The sequence below is a fragment of the Ovis aries genome, chromosome X (assembly GCF_016772045.2).
Source record: "Ovis aries strain OAR_USU_Benz2616 breed Rambouillet chromosome X, ARS-UI_Ramb_v3.0, whole genome shotgun sequence".
Taxonomy (NCBI): domain Eukaryota; kingdom Metazoa; phylum Chordata; class Mammalia; order Artiodactyla; family Bovidae; genus Ovis; species Ovis aries.
The window spans coordinates 17,013,888-17,037,141 of record NC_056080.1 but is presented as its reverse complement, the minus strand read 5'-3'; the positions used below and the strand labels follow the sequence as shown (position 1 = coordinate 17,037,141).

At 39.2% G+C, this 23,254-nt stretch overlaps 1 protein-coding gene across 41 annotated transcripts in view; it reads right to left on the bottom strand.

The window, feature by feature from the left end:
- The window catches only part of PPEF1 (protein phosphatase with EF-hand domain 1), a 147,627-nt gene that overhangs the window by 46,567 nt on the left and 77,806 nt on the right, over window positions 1–23,254 (bottom strand). For 36 of the 41 annotated variants that reach the window (XM_012106317.4, XM_042241753.1, XM_012106330.4 and 33 more), the window contains 3 exons: window positions 19,633–19,793; window positions 11,902–12,016; window positions 6,922–6,968 (listed from right to left, as the gene is read on the bottom strand). In XM_012106317.4, coding sequence (XP_011961707.1) covers window positions 6,922–6,968; window positions 11,902–12,016; window positions 19,633–19,793 — 323 coding nt within the window. The remainder of the gene's footprint in view (window positions 1–6,921; window positions 6,969–11,901; window positions 12,017–19,632; window positions 19,794–23,254) is intronic. The other 5 variants (XM_042241754.1, XM_060407678.1, XM_060407675.1 and 2 more) reach the window with 1 other exon arrangement.

Genomic DNA, 23,254 nt, shown 5'->3' with positions numbered 1-23,254 from the left:
AATACATTTTAGTCTTAGAATAATAAGAGAACTGGAAAACAGATAAAAAGATGATCTAAGTCTTCTGGGACATGGGTCTCTAGGATATTTAGACTCTGGTTACTGAGGCTTCTCTGGATTTCTTTCAAAAGAGGACTCACTGCTGCTGAGTGAACCCATCCTTCACTCAGTTCCAGTAAAGCAAACTCTCTGGCTTATTCCACAGTTGATACACAACAAACCACCTATGTTATGGTAATACAGTTGACAAATATAGAAAACCCAGGGTTAACTACAACTCTGCACAGCATCAGATGACCTTCAGGGGGAAAGGCAGCAGACCACAAAACTAAGTTGAGTAGAGATTAAGAGTCTTATTTCCCTCTGATATATTTTACATAAGACATCTAGAAGTAACTGCAAATTTTTTGGACATTTTCCCAAAGCACATCAAATAACCTCTGGACCCCAACTCCACATTACTTTAATTTTTATTTTGTTAGCAAACTCTATTTAAGAGATCTGTTCTGATTGTAACATACTGTCTTAATTTTAAAGGGTAAAGAATTGACTGCTGTGGCAGTAGGAAGCATATCAGCAACAGAGAAAAAAGAAAATATTTAATGACCTTCACAGCTGGCAAATTTGGGTCATAAGGGGTGGGATGGAGGATGGTGGGGAAGAGAGAAAGAAAAGGCTGTGTGGCTCCCACAGACAACATCAGTATGACACCCACAGGGTTGAGAAGTAATTAGCTTCTCTCTGTCCATGTGCACCTCTCTTTCAACTGCAGGAGGTCTCCACAGACAGCATCAATTTAACAAACTAACTTGCCAATACTTAGTCTAAAATTTCCAGCTTTCTATTCAATGAGGAAAAATGTCTGGTAATTTTAGCAAGGCTAAAGTTCTGAATGAAGAATTCCAAATTGGTCACTTCAATTCAGCAAGAGTGGCTGATTAAAATTAACCTTTTCAGGAAATAAAGTCTAAAAATAGGACCTAACTAATGCCAGTGGAAACAGTGACAGATTTTATTTTCTTAGGCTCCAAAATCACTATGGATGGTGACTGTAGCCATGAAATTAGAAGACGCTTACCCCTTGGAAGAAAAGCTATGACAAATCTAGACAGCATATTAAAAAAAAAGAGACATCACTTTGCCAACAAAGGTCGGTATAGTCAAAGCTATGGTTTTTCCAGTAGTCATGTACGGATGTGAGAGCTGGATCATAAAGAAGGCTGAATGACAAAGAATTGATGCTTTGGAATTGTGGTGCTGGAGAAGACTCTTGAGAGTCCATTGGACTGCAAGAAGATCAAACCAGTCAATCCTAAAGGAAATCAACACTGAATATTCATTAGAAGGATATATACTGAAGCTCCAATACTATGGTCACCTGACGTGAAAAGCTGACTCACTGCTAAAGAGTTTGATGCTAGGAAAGACAGAGGGCAGGAGGAGAAGGGGGTGACAGAAGATGAGATGGTTGGATGGTATCACTGAGTCAATGGAGATGAGTCTGAGCAAACTCCGGGAGTTAGTGAAGGACAAGGAAGCCTGGCGTGCTGCAGTCCACGGGGTTGCAAAGAGTCAGACACAACTTAGCGACTGAACAACAACTAATGCCATGAAAATGTGTTCACTTGATGATATCCAAAGCCATATAAAGTTGAGATACTCTTTTAGTAAAGGTGTGTCATAGTTAATTATATGGCACTCAAAGGAATTCCTTACAAACCTAGATAGGATTGTGAGCTGAAACTGTCTAGCTTAGTCTTAAGGTGGTAAATGGTACAATTTGTAAGGATAACCAAATATTAAAGAAACTAAAAATGTCAAAACAAAAATGATCACTTGTACAAATTCCATCATTTATTGCAGCACACCACAAAAAGGGTGTGGGATTAATCTTTTCTGATTCTTCAAAACTTTCCTTCATAATCAGGCACTTTCTAAATTACTAAAACTCTTTGAAGGGATAGTCTTAATGTTACCTCATCCAGAAAGTCTCCCACAACTTAGGTGCCCTTCCAATGTGCTTCCTTGGAACCTTGCATACCCCAATTATAACATGTCCTACCCTGAACTATCTTGTCTTTTTATTGGTTGACCTACCCCACTAAACTGTGATGCCTTAGGGGCCAAAAGCTGTATCTTAGTCACACTGTATCACCAACATAGCAGAGTATCTCATTTATAATGGGTATTTAATAAATATATGTGAAATGAATGAAATTTATACTTATCTTTGTATCTGCCCACAGTTTTTACGCAGGGCTTTGAACACTGTCGGGACTAGATAAAAGTTTACTGAATGAATAAACTAGTGGACAGATGCACTTCTGCATATGATCAGTTGTAACAAATAGAAGTTTTAAACTGAACCAGTCATTTGGATGAAAAGAGTAACATGGCAAGGCATCTCAGGGACCCTACATTGTAACTCTCCCTCTCAGGCTATGCCCTGGGTTGGCCTTGGACCAGCCGCAGCCCTGAAGCCTACTCACTCTATCCTACAAAAAAGAAATGATGAGGGAGAAACTGTCTAGCAAAACACCAACTGAAAGATGAATTACAATTATGCCTTAATTCAAAGCCTGAGTTTTTCCTGGTTTCTCTTTTAGGTTGATGGAAAGAAAAAAGTTAAAGCACAGTATAAGCTTTGGCCACTTACAGCTTAAAAAATCTCCCACGGGATACAGTTTTCAAACTATTCCCTAAAATTCAAGTTCAACTAGAAATTAAATAAAATAAACCAATTTTAATACTAAAGTACTTTTAATAAACTAAATAATAAGTTAAATAAGGATGAGTTAAAGCCTGGTCACTAGCTGCTTCTAGAAAGAAGAGAGTGAGCCCATGGCTTACACTGAGGTGCCTTAATCCTGTGTGCGCCCATGAATGAACCAGAGGAGAGCGCCACATGCAGGTATTACCTATCACTGGGATTGAACACATTGCTGATGCACTGAGTAACAAGAATCAGTCACCATCACAGCAACTACCTTTTCCTGAAGCCATCAAGTGACTGCTGTGGTCACAGTGAGCGCTTGCTGTAATCCCCGTGCAGGCAAGCTCTGTATCTGATGCCACGAGAGAAACCCACCACTCTCCACCCCTCTCCTCATTTTTAAGGTGTTTTTCCTTTCCTCATCTCCTTTCCTGGCCTATTACTCTTCCCTCACCTAATCTTTCTTTTTTTCATGCTCTCTCATCTTCTTGTACCTAAGAACCAACAACACTCCTCATATTGCAGCACTGCTGAAACGAATTTTCCAGATCAATGAAGTTTATTCCTTTAAAAGCTAAAATACTTTTTTAAATTACTTAACCATTCTGGCTAAGAGTTCTGAAAATGGGCCATTTGGTCTCTTTACTTCTTAACAGAGCGTACACCATAGAACCTCAAACTTTCTTGACCATGCAGGTTCATCAATCTAAGCATCCCCTTAGGCACATCCCCTCAGAAGAGCTCAGGACGGAGCTCTCCCTGACACACACAACCCCATAACACTTAATGTTACTGCTTCATTTCTACCTCATTTTGATAGTTTTAGATCTCCTCGTACTGTCAGAAAGAATTTTACTTTTCATCGTTCTCATTCTATCTCACTTTTTCTTTCCCCTCTCACTCCCTAATCTGTGGCAGCGTGGGTAACCCGACAGGCAAACTTACAGGAATAATGCGTCAGATAAGGTTTTACAGATATAGGGTCATTGGGCATTGAGTAAGGGCCTAGGGCTCGTCCTGTGAGCAAAGTTCATTGGATTTCTGACAGTGATTTCAAGAGTTCAGAGACCCTTTTTACTTAATTCTGGACTTGGGACCGTAGACGAGAGTTTGTTCTTTGGACGGGTGGATATCACCATCCTTTGTATTCAGGTAGAAACGCACCCAGAACAATTTCTGTTCATGGTTTTAGACCCCACTCTACTTGTACATAGAGAAGGCCAATGGCACCCCACTCCAGTACTCTTGCCTGGAAAATCCCATGGACGGAGAAGCCTGGCAGGCTACAGTCCGTGGGGTCGCTAAGAGTTGGATACGACTGAGCGACTTCACTTTCACTTTTCACTTTCATGCATTGGAGAAGGAAATGGCAACCCACTCCAGTGTTGTTGCCTGGAGAATCCCAGGGATGGGGGAGCCTAGTGGGCTGCCGTCTCTGGGGTCGCACAGAGGTGGACACGACTAAAGCGACTTAGCAGCAGCAGCAGCTACTTGTGCAATCTACCACCATTACTCATTTAAACTTTGAATAAAAAGTAAGACAGAAAAGGCAAATTGCTGAGTGTCATAAGTTACAGATCATCGTACAGCATCGCTTCCTGAGATGTGTCTGTGTCCTGCCCATTCCTTCCTTGGCACATTCCTTCCTAACTTAGCACACTCCTTACCCACAAGCTAAGTGTCTCACCATCCTCGAAAGGCCACCAGGTCACTCTCCCTTCTCAGACACCATTAACTGCATCATCTTTTCAGTTCTTAAGATGGAAGCCTGCTGTCATCACTGGCTCTTCCCTTAGCTATCTTTTTTAAACCAGGCAATTTCAAGATTCTGGTGTATGCAGTTTATTCCATGTCCAAGGTACATTTTATCTGCTCCTCACGCAAGTCTGTTAAAATTCTAACTCATGGCTCTACTTTCCAAACATCTTCTTTCCAAACATCCCTTTCACCTCCCTCTGCTCAAATCTATCCCAAATAAGAGAGCTTTACTCTTTCATCACTGGGCTCTCAATTCCCACTTCCTGAACACCATCATTGGTTAACTCTCAAAATATTTCTTGTTTTCATATGAATGCTATAATTTCACCTTAAGTCCTTTTTATAGTACTTCTTACCACCCACCTCCTCCTGTTCAGTCTTTACATTAGAACTTTCCAGTTTTATATATTCCATTTAGTTTTGCCAATGGAATTAAAGAAACATCCTCTTCTCGTGTCTGTCTACTCCAGTGTCCCTTCCCTGATCACACCTTAGTATCTTCAACTATCTCTTGAGAAATTTTCTTTTCTAATTGCCTAGGAAGTCACTTTTCCCATTTAATTTACTCAACTATTTTCCCTTTTCTGTATTTCTCCCAAACCTCCAGATTTTCTGCTGTGGTTATTACCCACATACCTTCACCTCTCCTCCATCCTCAGATTATAATTGTCAAAAATAACAAGACTGCACTTCTGAACATTTATATGGTGCTATGTGTAGATTTAAACAAATCCCATTCCTCAAACTGTGTAAATGAACTCCCTTCTGCCTTGAACTCATTCAGCAAGACATCCCTCTGGAAATCTGGGCCTCCCTTAGGGACAGCGCTGGACTCCTGACTCCTGCAGGCCTCTGGAAGCAAAGGACCCATTCCTCCCCAGGATGGAGACCTCGGGGTCAGGAGCTGGAGAGGGTTCACCTGCTCCATAGGTCCACCAACAGACCAACACTTTGCCAGCCTTGGATAAAAGCTTCTCATCCTTCTAGGCTCTGACTAAACTTCCTCTCCTGCTTTCATCTCTCACGCCTGTGGCCAACTCACTCACCACACCTACTCTTCACGTGCTTGATCTCCTCATCTCCAATATTCTCTTTCACTCACTTCAACCACCGACATTCTGGATTCCACCTTGGACCCACTCATCTCCTAGGACTACACTCCTCGCAACTTCTCAACCATCCTACTTCCTGGGTCTTCACCCCAGTAAGCCTGCTCCCTGATAAATATATATACACACACATGGGCTTCCCAGGTGGCACAGTGGCAAAGAATCTGCCTGCCAATGCAGGAAATGCAAGAGACTCAGGTTCGATCCCTGGGTCAGGAAGATCCCCTGGAGTAGGAAATGGCAACCCACCCCAGTATTCTTGCTTGGAAAATTCCTTGGACAGAGAAGCCTGGCTAGCTACAGTTCATGGGGTCGCAAAGAGTCAGACATGACTGAGCAACTGAATACACACACATATATACACACACACGTATATACATAAACATATATATATATATGCGTCACTTCCCTGTACACCTGAAAACAATATTGTAAACCAACTATATTTCAATAATATTAAAAGAATATATTGCAGCCAAAAAAGGAATTAAGGGTCATGGAGGTTATGCAGCTTACTCAAGCTCTCACAGTCCCCAAAGAGTAAAACTGATTTCCCATTATAATAATGAGAATATATTTTCTTTCAGGCCATTTGAGATACCTATGCTGTGGCCAATTATTCAACATGCTATCTTGTGGGGAAGACGTTCTGATCAAAAAGAAAGACGAAGGGGGTGCAACTCTAAAGGTAGAAGTTACCTCAGGATCAATTTTCTATATCTAATCATCCCATAAGCAAATATTTAGGTTGCAGTGCTAGCTCAGAGAGAGAAATGAATTCAGTCAAAGAGATGCACAGAAACTCCATGCCAGCCAAGCTGCTTTGTGCCCTCTGTGCAGGTTTCCACAAACAACACTCAAACGAAAAGGAGTCACAGCATTGGAAGAGCAGCTGAGCCCAGCAATGGTGAATCAGGGTGGAGAAGAGAGCAGTCTGGAACTTTCTATGGGGGACTCCTTTCATGCACAATTAGTGCACACTGTAGGAGAAGACTGCTGTGGCCTGCTCACTTCTGAACAAAATAACAATAAAATTAAAAGACTGCTCCCCTCTCCATCCCGTGTCATCTACGCATTTACAAAGTAATAAAGAACATAAATACCATCAGGCACAAATCTTAATGGATCTACAGATAATAATAATATTAAATAGAGACTCAAATCTTTAATTCTTTTTGTGGGAAAAAAAACAACAAAAAAACTTTCAACTTCTTGAATAAAAAATATCCCATTACATCTGTATTTGTACATATCCCTAATAAAACAAATACTGTTATCTGCTGTAGCCCTGCCTTCCCCCAACAAAAATGTAAATAAATATTTAGCAAAACAATAATTTACCTTATAGAAGATCAGAAAAAGGTCATCTAGCTTCCCATGCAAATCACCTGAAAATGAAATGAAAAAAAAAATAAGTATTCAGGAGGAAACAAGAAAATGCCCTTTGTACAAAAGAATTTAAAACCTGAAATACTGCTGATTATGCCAAGCATTCTCAGGACATTGGGTTGTTATCCTATGATGATATTAATTCAACAGATGGTTTGTTTCCATAGCACCCTGTGGAAACTTCATCCCTTTTCCTATTGGGGGAAGCATCCAATGTCACGATTTCCTATTCATTTCTGCCATTTATGCTGTGCTTAGCTCACTCCATGCCAAGTGCCAAACTAAGGGTTTACATGAACTATCTTGTTCAATCCTAAAACCACTAACCACTAGTCAAGTATGGATGTGAGAATTGGACTACAAAGAAAGCTGAGCGCCAAAGAATTGATGCTTTTGAACTGTGGTGTTGGAGAAGACTCTTGAGAGTCCCTTGGACTGCAAGGAGATCAAGCCAATCAATCCTAAAAGAAATCAGCCCTGAATATTCATTGGAAGGACTGATGTTGAAGCTGAAACTCCAATACTTTGGCCACCTGATGCGAAGAACCAACTCATTGGAAAAGACCCTGATGCTGGGAAAGATTGAAGGTGAGAGGAGAAGGGGACAACAAAGGATAAGATGGTTGGATGGCATCACTGACTCGATGGACATGAGTTTGAGTAAGTTCTGGGAGATGGTGAAGGACAGGGAAGCCTGGCCTGCTGCAGTCCATGGGGTCGCAAAGAGTCGGACACGACTGAGTGACTGAACTGAACTGATAACCACTCTATGAGATGGGTATTGTTTTCACCATATTCATTTTATAAATGAGGCTCAGAGTAGTTAAGTAGCTTACAAAGTTGCCTAGCTACCAAGTAGCAGAGCTGGAATTCAAACTCAACTTTATCTCACTTCAAAACTGTACTGTACTCTACTGCCTACACTAGGAGAATCTCTAGGAGAACAGCAATATTACTTATCATTAAACCCCTAAAAGCCTCCTATAGTACCTGCTGCATAGTAGGCATTCAATAATTAAGTTCAATTGCTAAATGCACAGCTTTTTAAAGCCATGGTTTCAAGAATATGCAGTAGAACCTGAAACTTAAAAGTTGTGAGTAGATATTTGACATTCTCTTAATGAGACTATTAGCAAAAATAAAAATGAAGGCATTGCTTTATAAAACTCAAGAAATCATGTAAATATATGAAGTCATTAATTTAAAAACAAGAGCAAATATGTGAATATTCAAGAGCCCTATTTGGATAACTATTTCTAGGTAAATATTTGTCTTTCATAAGCTCTGATCATAAATTTTTATTCCTTATATCCAACTTTATTACCAAATGTAATTTAATTTAGGAATACTTTTCCCCAGTTTGTTTAAAAATGCTACAAACAAAATTAACCAAACATATACAAGAGGTGAGTCTAATTATTATGGGAGTAACAAAATTAAAATATAACATCACCAGCACTTATTTATAAAATGACTACAATATTAATATTGAGCAAGGAGATCAAACCAGTCAATCTTAAAGGAAATCAATCCCAAATATTCATTGGAAGGATTGATGCTAAAGCTGAATCCTTTGGCCACCTGATGTAAAGAGCTGACCCACTGGAAAAGACTCTGATGCTGGGAGAGATTGAGAGTGAGAGAAGGGGACGACAGAGAATGGGATGGTTGGATGGCATCACCGACTTAATGGACTTGAGTTTGAGCAAGCTCTGGGAGTTGGTGATGGACAGGAAGTCCTGGCATGCTGCAATCCATGGGGTCACAGAGTTGGACATGACTAAGCAACTGAACTCAACTCATTTACATATTGTCTAGGGCTGCTTTTGAGCTACTAGGGCAGAGCTGAGTAGTTGGCCACAGAGACCACATGGTTTACAAAGCCAAAATGTTTATCATCCTGTTCCTTAGAGAAAAGCTTGTCAAGCCCTCATCTAGAACATCCCTCGTGGTTAAAGTCACCCACGTTAAAGATCTTGGCCAAAATGTACTCATATGGCCAAAAGTAGGCACTTCATATGGGCTACTGTAGAAGAAAGTTCTGGAGAGCTGTTTTTGACACCTTGATACTGTTTCTTGCTGGGTAACCTAGAAAAGGACCCACCACTTTGAGTTTCAGTCTTCTCATCAGCAAAGTGAGGATAATACAAACTTCTCCACCCACCTCAGGGGGACATGGGGAGATGATGGCTGCCAAGATGCTCCAGAGACCATGAAGAGCTACAGGAATGTCCAGAGGGGTTGCTGCTGCTGTTCTTCATGTTCAGTACTATGTGCTGTTGCCACTGGATCCTACAGAGACCCTGAAACTTTTCCGTGATCAGCAAGGCAAGGATAGCACTGGTCACTGGGACATTTACCAGTCAGCAAAAGCCATTTCTGGAGCTTTCAGCAATATGGAAATCAAGAGATTCACTGGATTCATTGTAACTTTAGGAGCTTTCAAAATTGTGTCCAATAGAAAAATGTAGTTTGGAAAACATGTGACTTTTAAATTGTTTCCAATTTCACATTAGAAACTTCCAATAGCTCCTATTTAAGGAGAGCAGCCTTAAAATAGGACTGCAGAGATGAGTGGTTCTTAGTTCAGGGCAGATCCCAAGGATCCCAGTATCCCAGGTCTCTGGGAGATAGTGAGGGACAGGGAAGCCTGACGTGCTGCAGTCCATGGTGTCACAAAGAGTCGGACATGACTTAGCGACTGAACAAGAAGAATATTGAGAGCGTATTAATACTACTGCATACTTAAATCTCATTGCTCTCACTCCAAATCTAAGGAAATAAAAATGGAAGAACTTTACCTATTAGTTAAATATTTATTTTTAATTATTTTGTTTTCCTAATTCTCTTCAGGATGACTTGTCTTTCAAAGCTTTGGGTAGTCAGAAATGTAGCTAGCAAGCTAATAAAAATGAATTGGTTTCAACATATTAATAGTTGAGGTTATAAAGATATAACCAACTTCTAGCTGGACAGCAAAAGATAACACTCAATATATCATGTAAAAGCCACAGAAAGATATTTTCACTGCATATAAAAATATAAGTGCATACATGGTTAACTTTCATAATATAAATGTAGACTAAAACACCTCTACTTCATGCCCATTAACAACCATGCAGCATGTTTAGATGTCCATGTAAAAAACTGCATCTGGAAATTAAAACAATGGTGAAGGTTCATCATAATTTCTCTCTCTTTCCTAATACTGTCTTAAACAGAGGATGGTTTTGAAAATGTGGCCCCGATTTTAAATGATGGCCAAATTTTTCTAGGTTCAATGGGGCTATTAAAGACAATTTAATGAAAATTCCTATGCTATGGAAATGTATGAGCCTGGCTTTTCCTTCTACCAATGGTGCTATGTGGGAAAAAGTCTGGAAATATTAATAAATGCCCAAGATGTATCTTTTAAAAAATGTAACTGTCCAATCAATCCATTCCCTAATCTCTGTCTGGTGATGGAAAATGAAACACCAGTCAGAGTGGTGCATAATGGGACTGGGATAGCAGATATGGGACTGGCTCTAACCTGGGATGCAAAAGATCTGAAATTCTGACTCTGCCACTAACCAGCTGAGTGAGCTGGGGAGGAGAGAAGGGGAAAGTTATTACATAGAAATGTATGGAAGGCAATACCATTTCTGGGTCTCAATTTTATCCTTAAGAACAAGGGATAGATCAGCTGACCTCTGTAAGAACCATTCAGTCCTTACATTTTGTGATTCTAGAATTTACATGCCCTCTAATTAATTCATGTCTTCTTCTAAATCCTTCTATGCAAAGACAAGTCTCCAATGGCATCTGGAGGTGTACTAGAAACATACAGGAGCAGATCACAGTCTCTGTTTGGCTTATTATATTACACTTTGAGAGCAAATCTTGCCCTGGCTCCACAGGCTTCATTGGTTCGCCTGGCTTCCTGAGCCTCATAACTCCAAATTCTTTATCTGCATGGAAAGTAAAAGCCAATGAGGTCTTGAATAAAAGGTCCCCACTGCTGAGATGCATCATCTGGTAGGCTGAGATGCATCATCTGGTAGGCAGAGATGTGGTAGCCTGATCAGGTTGAAACTGAACCATTAAGGACTCTTCAAAAGCCTGAGTCTGGGCATGACATGGAGTGTATACTGCTACATCAAGTCTCTGTCACCACTATCAGATGCTAGAAATGGAAATGGTTGAATTAGATTGTCAAATCCATTCTACCTGCCAGAGTAAAAGAAACATGGGCTAAAAATTGATTTGGAAAATAACAATCACTGTGTTGTAACCTAAAGGCTTAATTAGAAGTTAAGAGAATTGCTGTTCCTTCCACAAACTCCATTCTCAGACAGTTGCAAGCATGCTGAGCACCAACTGTGATGAATTTCAATGTGTACTGCTTCCTGAAGCAATATCCTGCCAGGCTGGCCTATATGATAACAAAATCTCAGCTCCTGTTATTTAGAAGAACAAGGAAAAGATTTCTGGGACATTCTCACTCTTCTAAAAGCTGCAGAGACCAGATGAAAAATATCAAACAGCAGCCAAGGGAAGAGGAGAGTTTAATCTCCACTCTGCCTTGGGCTTTTCCCTTTCCAGCAGAAGTGGCATGCAGAGGCCTATCTAGAAAAAGCAACATGGAACAAAGATAATGATAGCTAGATGGAGAGCAAAGGACGCTTATTCCACCCATGGGTAGTTTTCTGTACTAAAATGCTGCCTGCCTTTATAAAAAGCTAAGAGTTCTTTAATTTCTCACATAATTAATTCCTGCCAGCTGGTATGCAAAACAAAGACAAGATGGGGAACAGTATTATCATGATAGATAACTCTATATTAACACTTTCCCTTAATACAGTCCAGTTTACACAGTTTTCAAGTTAGGCCAATGATGTAGAACCAAGAGGCTCCTAAATATTAATCTGGCAACTCGGCCCTGAAACTTACCACAAATTGTTATCTCTTTGGATGGAGATGTGTTTGTATGAGTAAAATTCGGCATTTGCTGTAGGACTTTCTTGGTTTCAAACAGCACCTCTAAGACATAATAAGCATGAAGTATCTGAGGATGAAGAGGAAATAGATATAATGAAGTAGAAAGAAAGGCATGAGTGCACAGAAAGCAATGTATTTATCCTGGCACAGTATCTGGCACATAATAAGCCCTCACTAGAGATTTGTACGGAGAAGGCAATGGCACCCCACTCCAGTACTCTTGCCGGGCAAATCCCACGGATGGAAGAGCCTGGTGGGCTGCAGTCCATGGGGTTGCTAGGAGTCGGACACAACTGAGCAACTTCACTTTCACTTTTCACTTTCATGCACTGGAGAAGGAAATGGCAACCCACTCCAGTGCTCTTGCTTGGAGAATCCCAGGGACGGGGGAGCCTGGTGGGCTGCCGTCTCTGGGGTCGCACAGAGTCGGACACGACTGAAGCGACTTAGTAGCAGCAGCAGCAGAGATTTGTAAGCTGAATGAACGAAAGGTTCCTAGCATGTCTATAGTCTCATGTTCTTAATAGACATCACCCATTCACAAAACATTTCTGATGATTCTTGGTCCTTAGAACCCAAGAGAGGTAGGGAAAAAAGGAGACTCCACTGGCCTAATAAATTAGCAGGCAAAAACATAAATAAAAATTAAAAGAAAAGGAGAGAGAAGGAGAAAGAAAGAGAGGGAGAGAAAGATTGGACAAGAGGGGCTTCTTTGCATTTCTGTGCAGCTTTGCATTTCTATGCAGCTCAGGCTGGGAGCTAGGTGCGGGTGCTGGGTTAGGAGATCTCACAAGGCAGCCAGAAAAGCCTCAAGGGACTCCTGAGCCAGGTGTCCCTGCTGTGGCTCAGTATTCCGTACACAGATGTGAGGGTATAGGCCAGCAAGCACATTTATATACAAGTCTAAGTGTAAAACATACTGCAAAGTCAAGTAAACAATTCCAATTATCTCCTGTAATGACTATTCATTCCTTGGTCTCCTCCAGTTAGTGTTGATGACAGCATTGTTTTGGACAGATTTACTGGGTTTTCTCCTTCAGGCTTTTTGTTTTTTTGTTATATCATTCTCTTTTTTAATTATGAAATATTCCAAATACATAATCCAAAAAATGATGTAGCTGATACAAACTTAGGTTTTTCCAGTGGTCATGTATGGATGTGAGAGTTGGACTGTGAAGAAAGCTGAGCGCCAAAGAATTGAGGCCTTTGAACTGTGGTGTCGGAGAAGACTCTTGAGAGTCCCTTGGACTGCAAGGAGATCCAACCAGTCCATTCTAAAGGAGATCAGTCCTGGGTGTTCTTTGGAAGGACTGATGCTAAAGCTGAAACCCCAATACTTTGGCCACCTGATGTGAAGAGTTGACTCATTGGAAAAGACTCTGATGCTGGGAGGGATTAGGGGCAGGAGGAGAAGGGGACAACAGAGGATGAGATGGCTGGATGGCATCACCTGACTTGATGGACATGAGTTTGAGTGAACTCCGGGAGCTAGTGATGGACAGGGAGGCCTGGCATGCTGCAATTCATGGGGTCACAAAGAGTCGGACACGATTGAGTGATTGAACTGAACTGAATACCACTTTATGGTCAGAAATGTTTGTACCTGTATTGCCCAATGCAGTAGAAACTGGTCACATGGGGCTACTGACCACTTGAAATGGGGCTAGCCAAAACTAAGACATAATATAAGCCCAAAATACACACTGTATTTTAAAGATTTAGTATAAAAAAAGTAAAATATCTCATTAAAAACTTTGAATACGATTACATACTAAAATGATAATTTTACATGTTGGAATAAATAAAACACATTATTAAAATTAACTTCACTTTTTTTCTTTTCGCTTTTATAATATTGACTACTGGTGGTTTAGTTGCTAAGTCGTGTCTGACTTGCAACCCCATGGACTATAGCCCGCCAGGCTCCTCTGTCCATGGGATTCTCCAGGCAAGAATACTGGAGTGGGTTGCCATTTCCTTCTCCAGGGGATCTTCCCGACCCAGGTATCGAACCTGGGTCTCCTGCATTGCAGTCAGATTCTTTACCTATTGAGCTATGAGGGAAGCCTAATATTGACTACTGCTGCTGCTGCTAAGTCACTACAGTTGTGTCCGACTCTGTGGGACCCCATAAACGGCAGCCCACCAGGCTCCCCCGTCCCTGGGATTCTCCAGGCCAGAACACTGGAGTGGGTTGCCATTTCCTTCTCCAATGCATGAAAGTGAAAGTTAAAGTGAAGTCGCTCAGTCGTGTCCCACCCTCAGCGACCCCATGGACTGCAGCCTTCCAGGCTTCTCCGTCCATGGGATCTTCCAGGCAGGAGTACTGGAGTGGGGTGCCATTGCCTTCTCCGAATATTGACTACTAGAAGATTTTAAATATGTATGTGGATCACACTATATTTCTATTGGACAGCACTGACTGGTTTAGATTTTTGGAGGCTAAGAGAGGTTGTTTTCTACATACTGTTCAGATAATGCTTTAGGTGAGCTTCCTAGATGGCTCAGTGGTAAAGAATCTGCCTGCTAAGCAGGAGATGCGGGGTTTGATTCCTGGGTTGGAAAGATCCCCTGGAGGAGGGCATGGCAACCCACTCCAGTATTCTTGCCTGGAGAATCCCACGGACAGAGGAGTCTGGCGGGCTACAGTCTATGGGGTCACAATAAGCTGGACAAAACTTAGGGACTAAATAACAACAATAATGCTTCGGGTATCAGATTTAGGACAGATGGAACCCTTTGGAACAATCCTATCTCATGGTGTCCTGAAGTTTCCAATTAAAATAATGAAATTATTTTCTAATCAAAAATATTTAAGTTTGGAGAATTTTCATGATCAAATAATTAAAAAACAACAACAACAGGAAGCATGATTTGAAGCAACGTGAGAATCAGAAAGAAAGAGAAGGGACCCTGGATGTTGATTAGTAGGGAGCAAGCCCTATTTCCTGCCTTCCCAAACCTAATGGATTGATAAGGATTCCCCCCACAATAGCATTTTAAATCTATTCAATGCCTTTTAAATCTATTCAATTTGACAGGGTGAGTCAAATCTTGAATGTAACCCTTCCTTTAGCCACATTTTAAAGGAACAGGCAAAACACTTTGATAAAATGATTTACTGATATATGAATTGGCATTTATTTAATTTACTGATTCCTAAAACTGGCTTCAGTGTTACCTTAGCTTGCCACTGTAGACTTTTTGGACCATTTGTAGCATTAATAAGAGTAATTGCTGCCTGAAAAGGCAGTTGTTGTTTTAAGTTAAATTAACAAATATTCACTGAGGATATATTGCAACAACAGAAAATTTCTATTATCAAAATAGTTTTTCTGGGTCCTTTTTCAATTGTCTAAAATCACATTGGTTATATTAGTCCCTACAGAGCCAGTGTACTTCTCTTTCAATTGCATTTTAATTGTGTTTACAATTGCAATATTAAATACTACTCAAAAGAGTTAACTCATATTGGTTTATATGCTTATAAATATGTTCAGATTAAGTGGCAACTTAAATAAAATATTCACATTCTTTTTAAGGCACTGAGAGAGGAAAACAGTACTTTTAAAGGATTTTCTTTCTTAAAAAGTAACTAGGGAATTCCCTGGCTGCCCAGTGGTTAGGACTCCACGCTTTCATTGCTGAGGGTGTGAATTCACCCTCTCAAGCTGCACAGCATGGCCAAAAAAAAAAAGCAACTAGTTTTTAAAGAAAAAGAAAAGTTCTTTGTAAAGTTGAAATACAAATTTAAACAGCAAAAAGAAGCATAACAATGGAAAGCAATTCTTCTTTTTTGCTAGACATCAGTCCCCTTTCCCTATCCCAAGAAACAGCCACTGTTTGGAGTATCTTTCCAAAAAATATTCTGTGTACTTGCCAGCCTATAAAAATCAATATAATTACATAGGAATATGTAAACATATATATAAGCACATAATTCCTTAAATAACATCTGGTATATTCACACAAAGGAATATTATTCAACCAAAAATAGGAATGAGGTACTGATGCATGCTACAGTATGAATGAACCTTGAAAACATTATGCCAAGGAGAAGCCACCAGGCACAAAACGCTACATATGAATCCATTTATATACATGTCCAGATTAGGCAAATCTGTAGAGACAGAAAGTAAACTGGTAGTTGACAGGGGCTAGGGAGAAGGGAGAATGGGAAGTGACTGCTTAATGGATACCAGGCTTTGTTTTGAGGATGTTAGAAATGTTCCGAAATTAGAAAATGGTGATGGTTGTACAACACTGGGAATATACTAAAAACCAATGCATCATACACTTCATTTAAATTGGTTTAAAAAAATCAATTTTATGTTATGTGACTTTTATCTTAATTTTTTAAAACCTATATATATATATATATATATATAATGTTTATTAATTTTGTTTAACAAAAGGGAACACACTGTACACTATGTTGAATCTTTTTGTCTTTCCTTAACAATACAATCTTTTCATTTTCATAAAATCAAAACTGTCTGTCTTTTCAGAGCTGCTTGGATTTTGTCTTATCTTTTATATCCTTGAGCATATTAAGCATACTTACTTTAAAGTCTGAGTCTGATAATGCCATTATCTAAAAACTCTATAGGTTTGTTTGCACTGTTTGTGGTTTGCCTGTTTTCTTGCATGAATCTTGCATCTTCCTATGCCTGGTTAACACTTGTATTAAATTCTGGATATTGTATATGAAAACTTGAAGAAATAACTTGAAGCCTATTTTCTTACAGAAAGGATTTATATTTTCTTTTGGCAAGTGGCTAGGAGCATTAGCTGTCCAGGATGATCTCAATTTTAGGAATTGGATGATTGAAAATTTTGCTTCAGACCCTACAGAGCCAGTACTTTTCACTCACTCTTATTCCTAGGGTATGCCCTTAAGGTCAAAGTGATGGTTTCGGGGTGATGTCAGAAATTAATGGAGCAGGTAGTTCCAAGATCCCATCCCCCTGCAGAAACACTGAAAAATCAAGCCAAAAAAACAGATCAAACAAACAAACCAGTCAGATCCAACTTCATCAGAACTTTGGAAAATAGTCAAAGCTCACAGCAACCAAGGAAATGCTGAATCAAGAAAGAGGCAACTTAAATATGGCTCAGTGGATCACCTGGTGGCTCAGACGGTAAAGAATATCCCTGCAATGCAGGAGTCCCAGGTTCAATCCCTGGGTCAAGAAGATCCTCTGGAGAACAGAATCGCTGCCTACCCACTCCAGTATTCTTGCCTGGAGAATTCCATGGACAGAGGTACAGTCCATGAGGTTGCAAAGAGACACAACTGAGCAACTAACACACTAAGTATAAAGTAAAGGCTATGATAGATTTGTAAACAGTCAGGCTAAGTGGTAAAGGAGTAGTATATCAACACAGAGCCAGTCTGCAGAGATTAGATTTTTCTTCCTTCCCTTCTTTCTTTTCCCCTTTTCTCCTTCCTTCCTCTGGCCTTTATCTCTCTCCCTTTCTTTCTTTCTTAATGGCTCTTGGTGTTTAAGGAAATCCTTATCAAAACACTAAATGAACACAGGCTAAAAGAAAAGAAATTTCAGGGGATTCCCCTGGTGGTCCAATGGTTAAGACTCCACACTTCTACTTCAGGGGCACAGGTTCAATCACTGGACAGGGAACTAAGATCCCACATGCTGCATGGTATGGTCAAAAAAATAAAAATATTAATAAAAGTAATAATAAATAAAACTAAAAAAGAAAAGAAACTTCAGATACTTCTCACACAACTAATCCTAAGAGACATCTACAGAATACTCCACCCAACAACAGCAGACTGCACATCTTTACAAGGGCACATGGAACATTCTCCAGGACAGACCAGATGTTAGGCCACAAAATAAGCCTCAATACATTCTAAAAAACTGAAATCACACAAAGTATCTTCTCTGACCACAATGGAATGAAACTAGAAATCAGTAACAGAAGGAAAACTGGAAAATTCACAAATATGTGGAAATTAAACAACGTACTTTTGAACAACTGATGGGTCAAAGAAGAAGTCACAAGGGAAATGAGAAAATACTTTGAGATCAACAAAAATGAAAACATAACATACCAAAACTTATGGGATACAGTGAAAACAATGCTTAGCAAGAAATGTATGGCTGTAAATGCCTACAAAAACAAAGAAAAATCTCAAATGAAAGCCTAACTTAATGCTTAACGAGCTAGAAAAAGAAGAGCAAATTAAACTGAAAGCCAGCAGAAGAAGAACTAGAGTGCAGATAATTAAATAGAGAACCAAAAAATAAAAGAGACAATCAACAAAACCAAAAGTTGGTTCTTTGAAAAGAGCTACAAAGTTGAGAAAATTTTACCTAGACTGGCCAAGAAGAAAGAGAGAAAAGGCAAATAACTATAATCAGAAATGAAAATGGGGACATTACCACTGACCTAAAAGAAATAAAAAGAATTATAAGAGAATACTATGAACAATTGCATACTAACAAATGAGATAACTTAAAAAGATGAAAGGGACAAATTCCCGGAAACACACAAATCATCAAGACTTACTCAAGAAGAAACACAAAATCTGAACACATCTAGAATAAGCAGAGACTGAATCAGTCATCATAAAGCGCAAGACCCAAGAGCTTTACTTGTGAGCTCGACAAAACATTTAAAGAAGTGACACCAATCCTTCTCAAACTCTTCTAAAATACAGAAGAGTAGGAAGCAATTCCTGAGTCATTCCATGAGGCCAGTATTATCTTGATATCAAAGCCAGATAAAGACATCACAGGAAAAGAAAATACAAACCAATATCCCTTACGAATAAAATGTAAAAATCCTCAACAAAACACTAGCAAACCAAATCCAACGGAATTTTTAAAGAATTATATACGATGACCAAGTGGGATTTATTCCAGGAATATAAGGGTGGTTCAACATAAGAAAACTAATCAGTGTAATACACAGTGTTACTAGAAAAAAGGGGGAAAAAATACACAATGATCTCCACTGATGCAGAAAAAGCATTTGATAAATTCCAACACCTTTTCATGATAAAGCCACTGAGAAGACTAGGAATAGAAGGAAACTTTCTCAACTTGATAAGCATCATTTATCAAAAAAAAAATACAGAATATTAGCCAGACATTAAAATAAAGGAGTACTGAAACATACTATGCCATGAATGAACCTTAAAAACATTATGCTAAGGGAAAGCAGCCACATACAAAAGGAAACATATAATTCCTTTTGTATGAAACATTCGGAATAGAAAAATCCATAGAGACAGAAAGTAGAACAGTGATTGCCTGGAGTGGAGGAGGAGGGAATGGTAATGGGTGTGGCACTTCTTTGGGAGGCGAAGAGAATGTTTTGGAATTTTATATTAGTGATTGTTGCACAATCTTGTGAATATACTAAAAAGCACTGAATCATATACTTTAAAATGGTGAATTTTATAGTATGCAAATTACATCTCAGAAAAAGAACAAGGAAATACTGTGAGCCTACAGACAGAAAGGAGGTTTTTGTGTACCTTAAGAAACTTCTATTTAATGGGTTAAACAAAGCAGAGGGTAGCACTCACTTAATGTGAAGTTTTTTTCCCCAAGGGAATGCATTTCTGCTGTAGTGTTTTCGTCCATTCAATAGATAGTTATTGAACACACGTTATGTACAAGAATCAGGACAGTATCTGCTTCCACTTGCCTGTTGTTGCTTGAAGGCCTCAATAAGTAAATCAATGTCAGTAAAAGTGAGAGGAAATTGCAGCCGAGGACCACAGTAGGAGTCTGGGATTTCTATCAACTCCAAATAGTCTTGTCTATCCTTGTCCTGAATGCTGCTACCAAAAAGGCGAGTTACTAATCCTGGAAATGGAAAGACAGGAAAGGGAGGGAAAATCAACATTCCCATACTTAAAATACAATTGATACCTTCTTGAATATCTAGCCCATGTAAAGCACTGTATTAAATGTTACAAATACCAAGATATCCCACATATAACCATGAGGAATGACTTGTTCTGAGATCAGTAGGTATATTCACATGAATCATGATTCCTTCCTGGGTGGACATTTTACCAAAGCAGTGAGTTCATTAGTGGGGAGGAGAGGGTGGTGCACAGAGAAAACTGATCAATCAAGGTATTTTGATGCTCTGAAGGGCTTTCCAAGTGGCTCAGTGGTAAAATATCTGTCTGCCAATGCAGAAGACTCAGGATCTATCCCTGGTCTGGGTACATCCTCTGGAGAAGGAAATGGCAAGCAACCCACTCCAGTATTCTTGCCTACAAAATATCATGGACTGAGGCTTCTGCCAGGCTGAAGACCATGGGATTGCAGAGCTGGACACGAGTGAGTGACTGAGCACAGCACAGCTCTAGTTCTACCTTTGTGTGTGTGTGTGTGTGTGTGTGTGTGTGTGCACTCTAATAACAGCCTACCAGGCTCCTCCGTTCATGGGATTTTCTAGGCAAGAGTATTGGAGTGGGGTGCCATCGCCTTCTCCCTCTAGTATCTTAGAGTTTTACAAATGAAGCTGAAGATGCATTGTATTTGATTCAAACATCTGTAACTCTTCAGGATCCACAGAAAATTAAATGGCAACATTCAATTTTTTCCTGTTGAATGCTTCAAATTTTACTTAGCTGTAACTGATTTGTTTCTCTCATCACATAAAAACCAATTTTCTGACATGATTTTTCTTTCTTCTTGGTAACAAAGTAGATAAGGCTAGACGACCAACCACAGGCAGAAATTCCCAAAGGGCCTCTCTCTGGCAGAGAAATTTCTGCGTAACGATTACCTGCACTGCTCATTTCAGTAGGTGCTAAAACCCAGGATCTCTTTCTTGCTAGACTGCCTATGAAACAACAAGAGAAATCTGGCCAATTCAGGTGGAGAAAGATGAAAAGGGATACGGCAGACTGATTGCAAAAGCATCCCCCATTCTCTACTCCAACTCTAGTCATGCCCTTTTTTAATATGATTCTGCAACCACCCTCATTCAGAGCCTCTTTCTTCCAGCCCTTGAAGCTGGGTTGGGTTTGTGACTTGAGTTGGATTGAAGAATGTAGTGGAAATGCTATGTTCAGTTCTAAGCCAAGGCCTCAGGGTGCCTTGTATGCTTCCATGAAAGCATGCCACTCCCACAAAGCCAGTCTACTGAAAGCTCCAAGATCATGCAGAACAGAGCTGAGTCATCCTAGCCAAGGACACCTAGATCAGCCACCAGCCAGCAGACCTGCAAACACATGAGTGAACTCCAGCCAAGACCTGAAAAACTCTCAAATCAAGTCTGCCAAGATCTGTAGAAGTGCTCAACTAATCTGTAGACTTGTGAGCAGAAAGAAATGTTTATTACAGGCTACTGAGTTATTGTGGTTGTTTAATACACAGTATTATTGTGGTAACAGATTAGTGACATGGAGGATGATAACATACTCTTCAATTCATTAACACTGAATTGCTACTAAGCTCATTAATCAGAAGCTCTCTATAGGCTTGGAAGGTACAATATCAGCAGACGTAGATAGAAAACACCGCTTTTCGAGATTCAGTTAGAATGAGAGATTACAATTAAAAACTAAATGAAGTTTCCTTCTACAGTCATTATATTTGGTAATTTTAAAATGCTTTCTAAATTACTGTGTACCCCAATATTTTGTGGGGGCAGTTGATGATGCTTTATAAGAAATTAAATTTAGGAGTAACAATGTCTGTCTTCACTGAGGCTATTTTTCTCATTTGGATACGGTTTGAAATTTGAAAAAATTAAACTACTTCATTTCATGTTTGAAAACTAGAAATGCAGAGCAGCTTCATAAATTTTATCTCAGGTTCATTTTGTAGGCAGAAAAGCCAAAATATTCTACCTATCTTAATGATCATTTCTACTTGGTAGTCTTTCTTAGAATTGCAGTTTACTAAAAACAACAACAACAACAACAAAAAAAAACCCTTTCCTCTTAACTCTACATACTGAAAAATTAAGCTCTTCTTGGGAAAACACAACAAACAAACAAAACCAAAAACAACCCTGTAGTTTCACTATATCATTTTAAAACTAACTGAGTAATCCCAACTGGTGAGGTATAAACAAGAAGTGACTTTCTTTTCCCGATCACTGCCTTCACCAGTGTTCTGTCAAATTTCCCTTTCTCGTCAGCTAAGTGACACATCATGTCAATGCCATCAGTTCTGGTTATTAAAACTCAGTCATATTATTTAAAACCATAATAAAAATATTGTTTTTCTTCTTTAAAAGAAATCCAATTTGGCCCTTCCTTTCATGCATCTGATGATCCTCATTTAAGTTCAGTGATAAATATATGAAAAAGCACCATTTCCCTAAACCAATTCTTAATCAAAACTGCTCAGTATAAAATATCAGTAAACATCAAGTCATAATCCTTCTGCTGTTTTTTATCCACATAAAAAGGAATAACATAGATTCTCTTCCAAATATGGGTAGCTAATGTGGGTCAATATATGAAAACAATCAAAAGCTTTAACATTTCTAATTTAAGTACTATCCTTCTGGGCTATAACTATTGTAACCAGTAATAATAATCTAATGAATGCCAGCAACATAAGAATATTTGTGAAACATATAATTAGAATTAATCCTTACCTATTTGGTTTACAATTCTATCAATGTGAATCTACAGTAATTAAATATAATAAAATCCTGAATTACAACAGAATGATGCCTTTACAAGTTGTTCTAAAGAAAATACCTCACAAATACCCCCTACACACAATCTTTTCTTTTACTCAGTACAGACTCAAAATCTGGACAGGGAAAAATCTAAAGCCCATAATTTAAAAAAAAAAAAAAAAAAAAAAAACCACAATTTCTGCCTCTACCACCCACATGTCACTTTGAAAACAAACTCCAGACCTTCCTGGAAAAAGAAAATCACCAACTGAACCATGTTTATAGTTACTTCATTTCTGAATTATGAATCTAGATTAAAACCTTGAGCGTCCATACAGTAAGTTAAATAGATGTCAAAATGACATTTTTAAAAATTCAACACCTGTTCTTGATTTTTTTCTTTTAATATAAATTTATTTTAATTGGAGGTTAATTACTTTACAATATTGTATTGGTTTTGCCATACATCAACATGAATCCGCCACAGGTATACAGGTGTTCCCCATCCTGAACCCCCCTCCCTCCTCCCTCCCCGTACCATCCCTCTGGGTCGTCCCAGTGCACCAGCCACAAGCATCCAGTATCATGCATCGAACCTGGACTGGCGATTCGTTTCATATATGATATTATACATGTTTCAATGCCATTCTCCCAAATCATCCCACCCTCT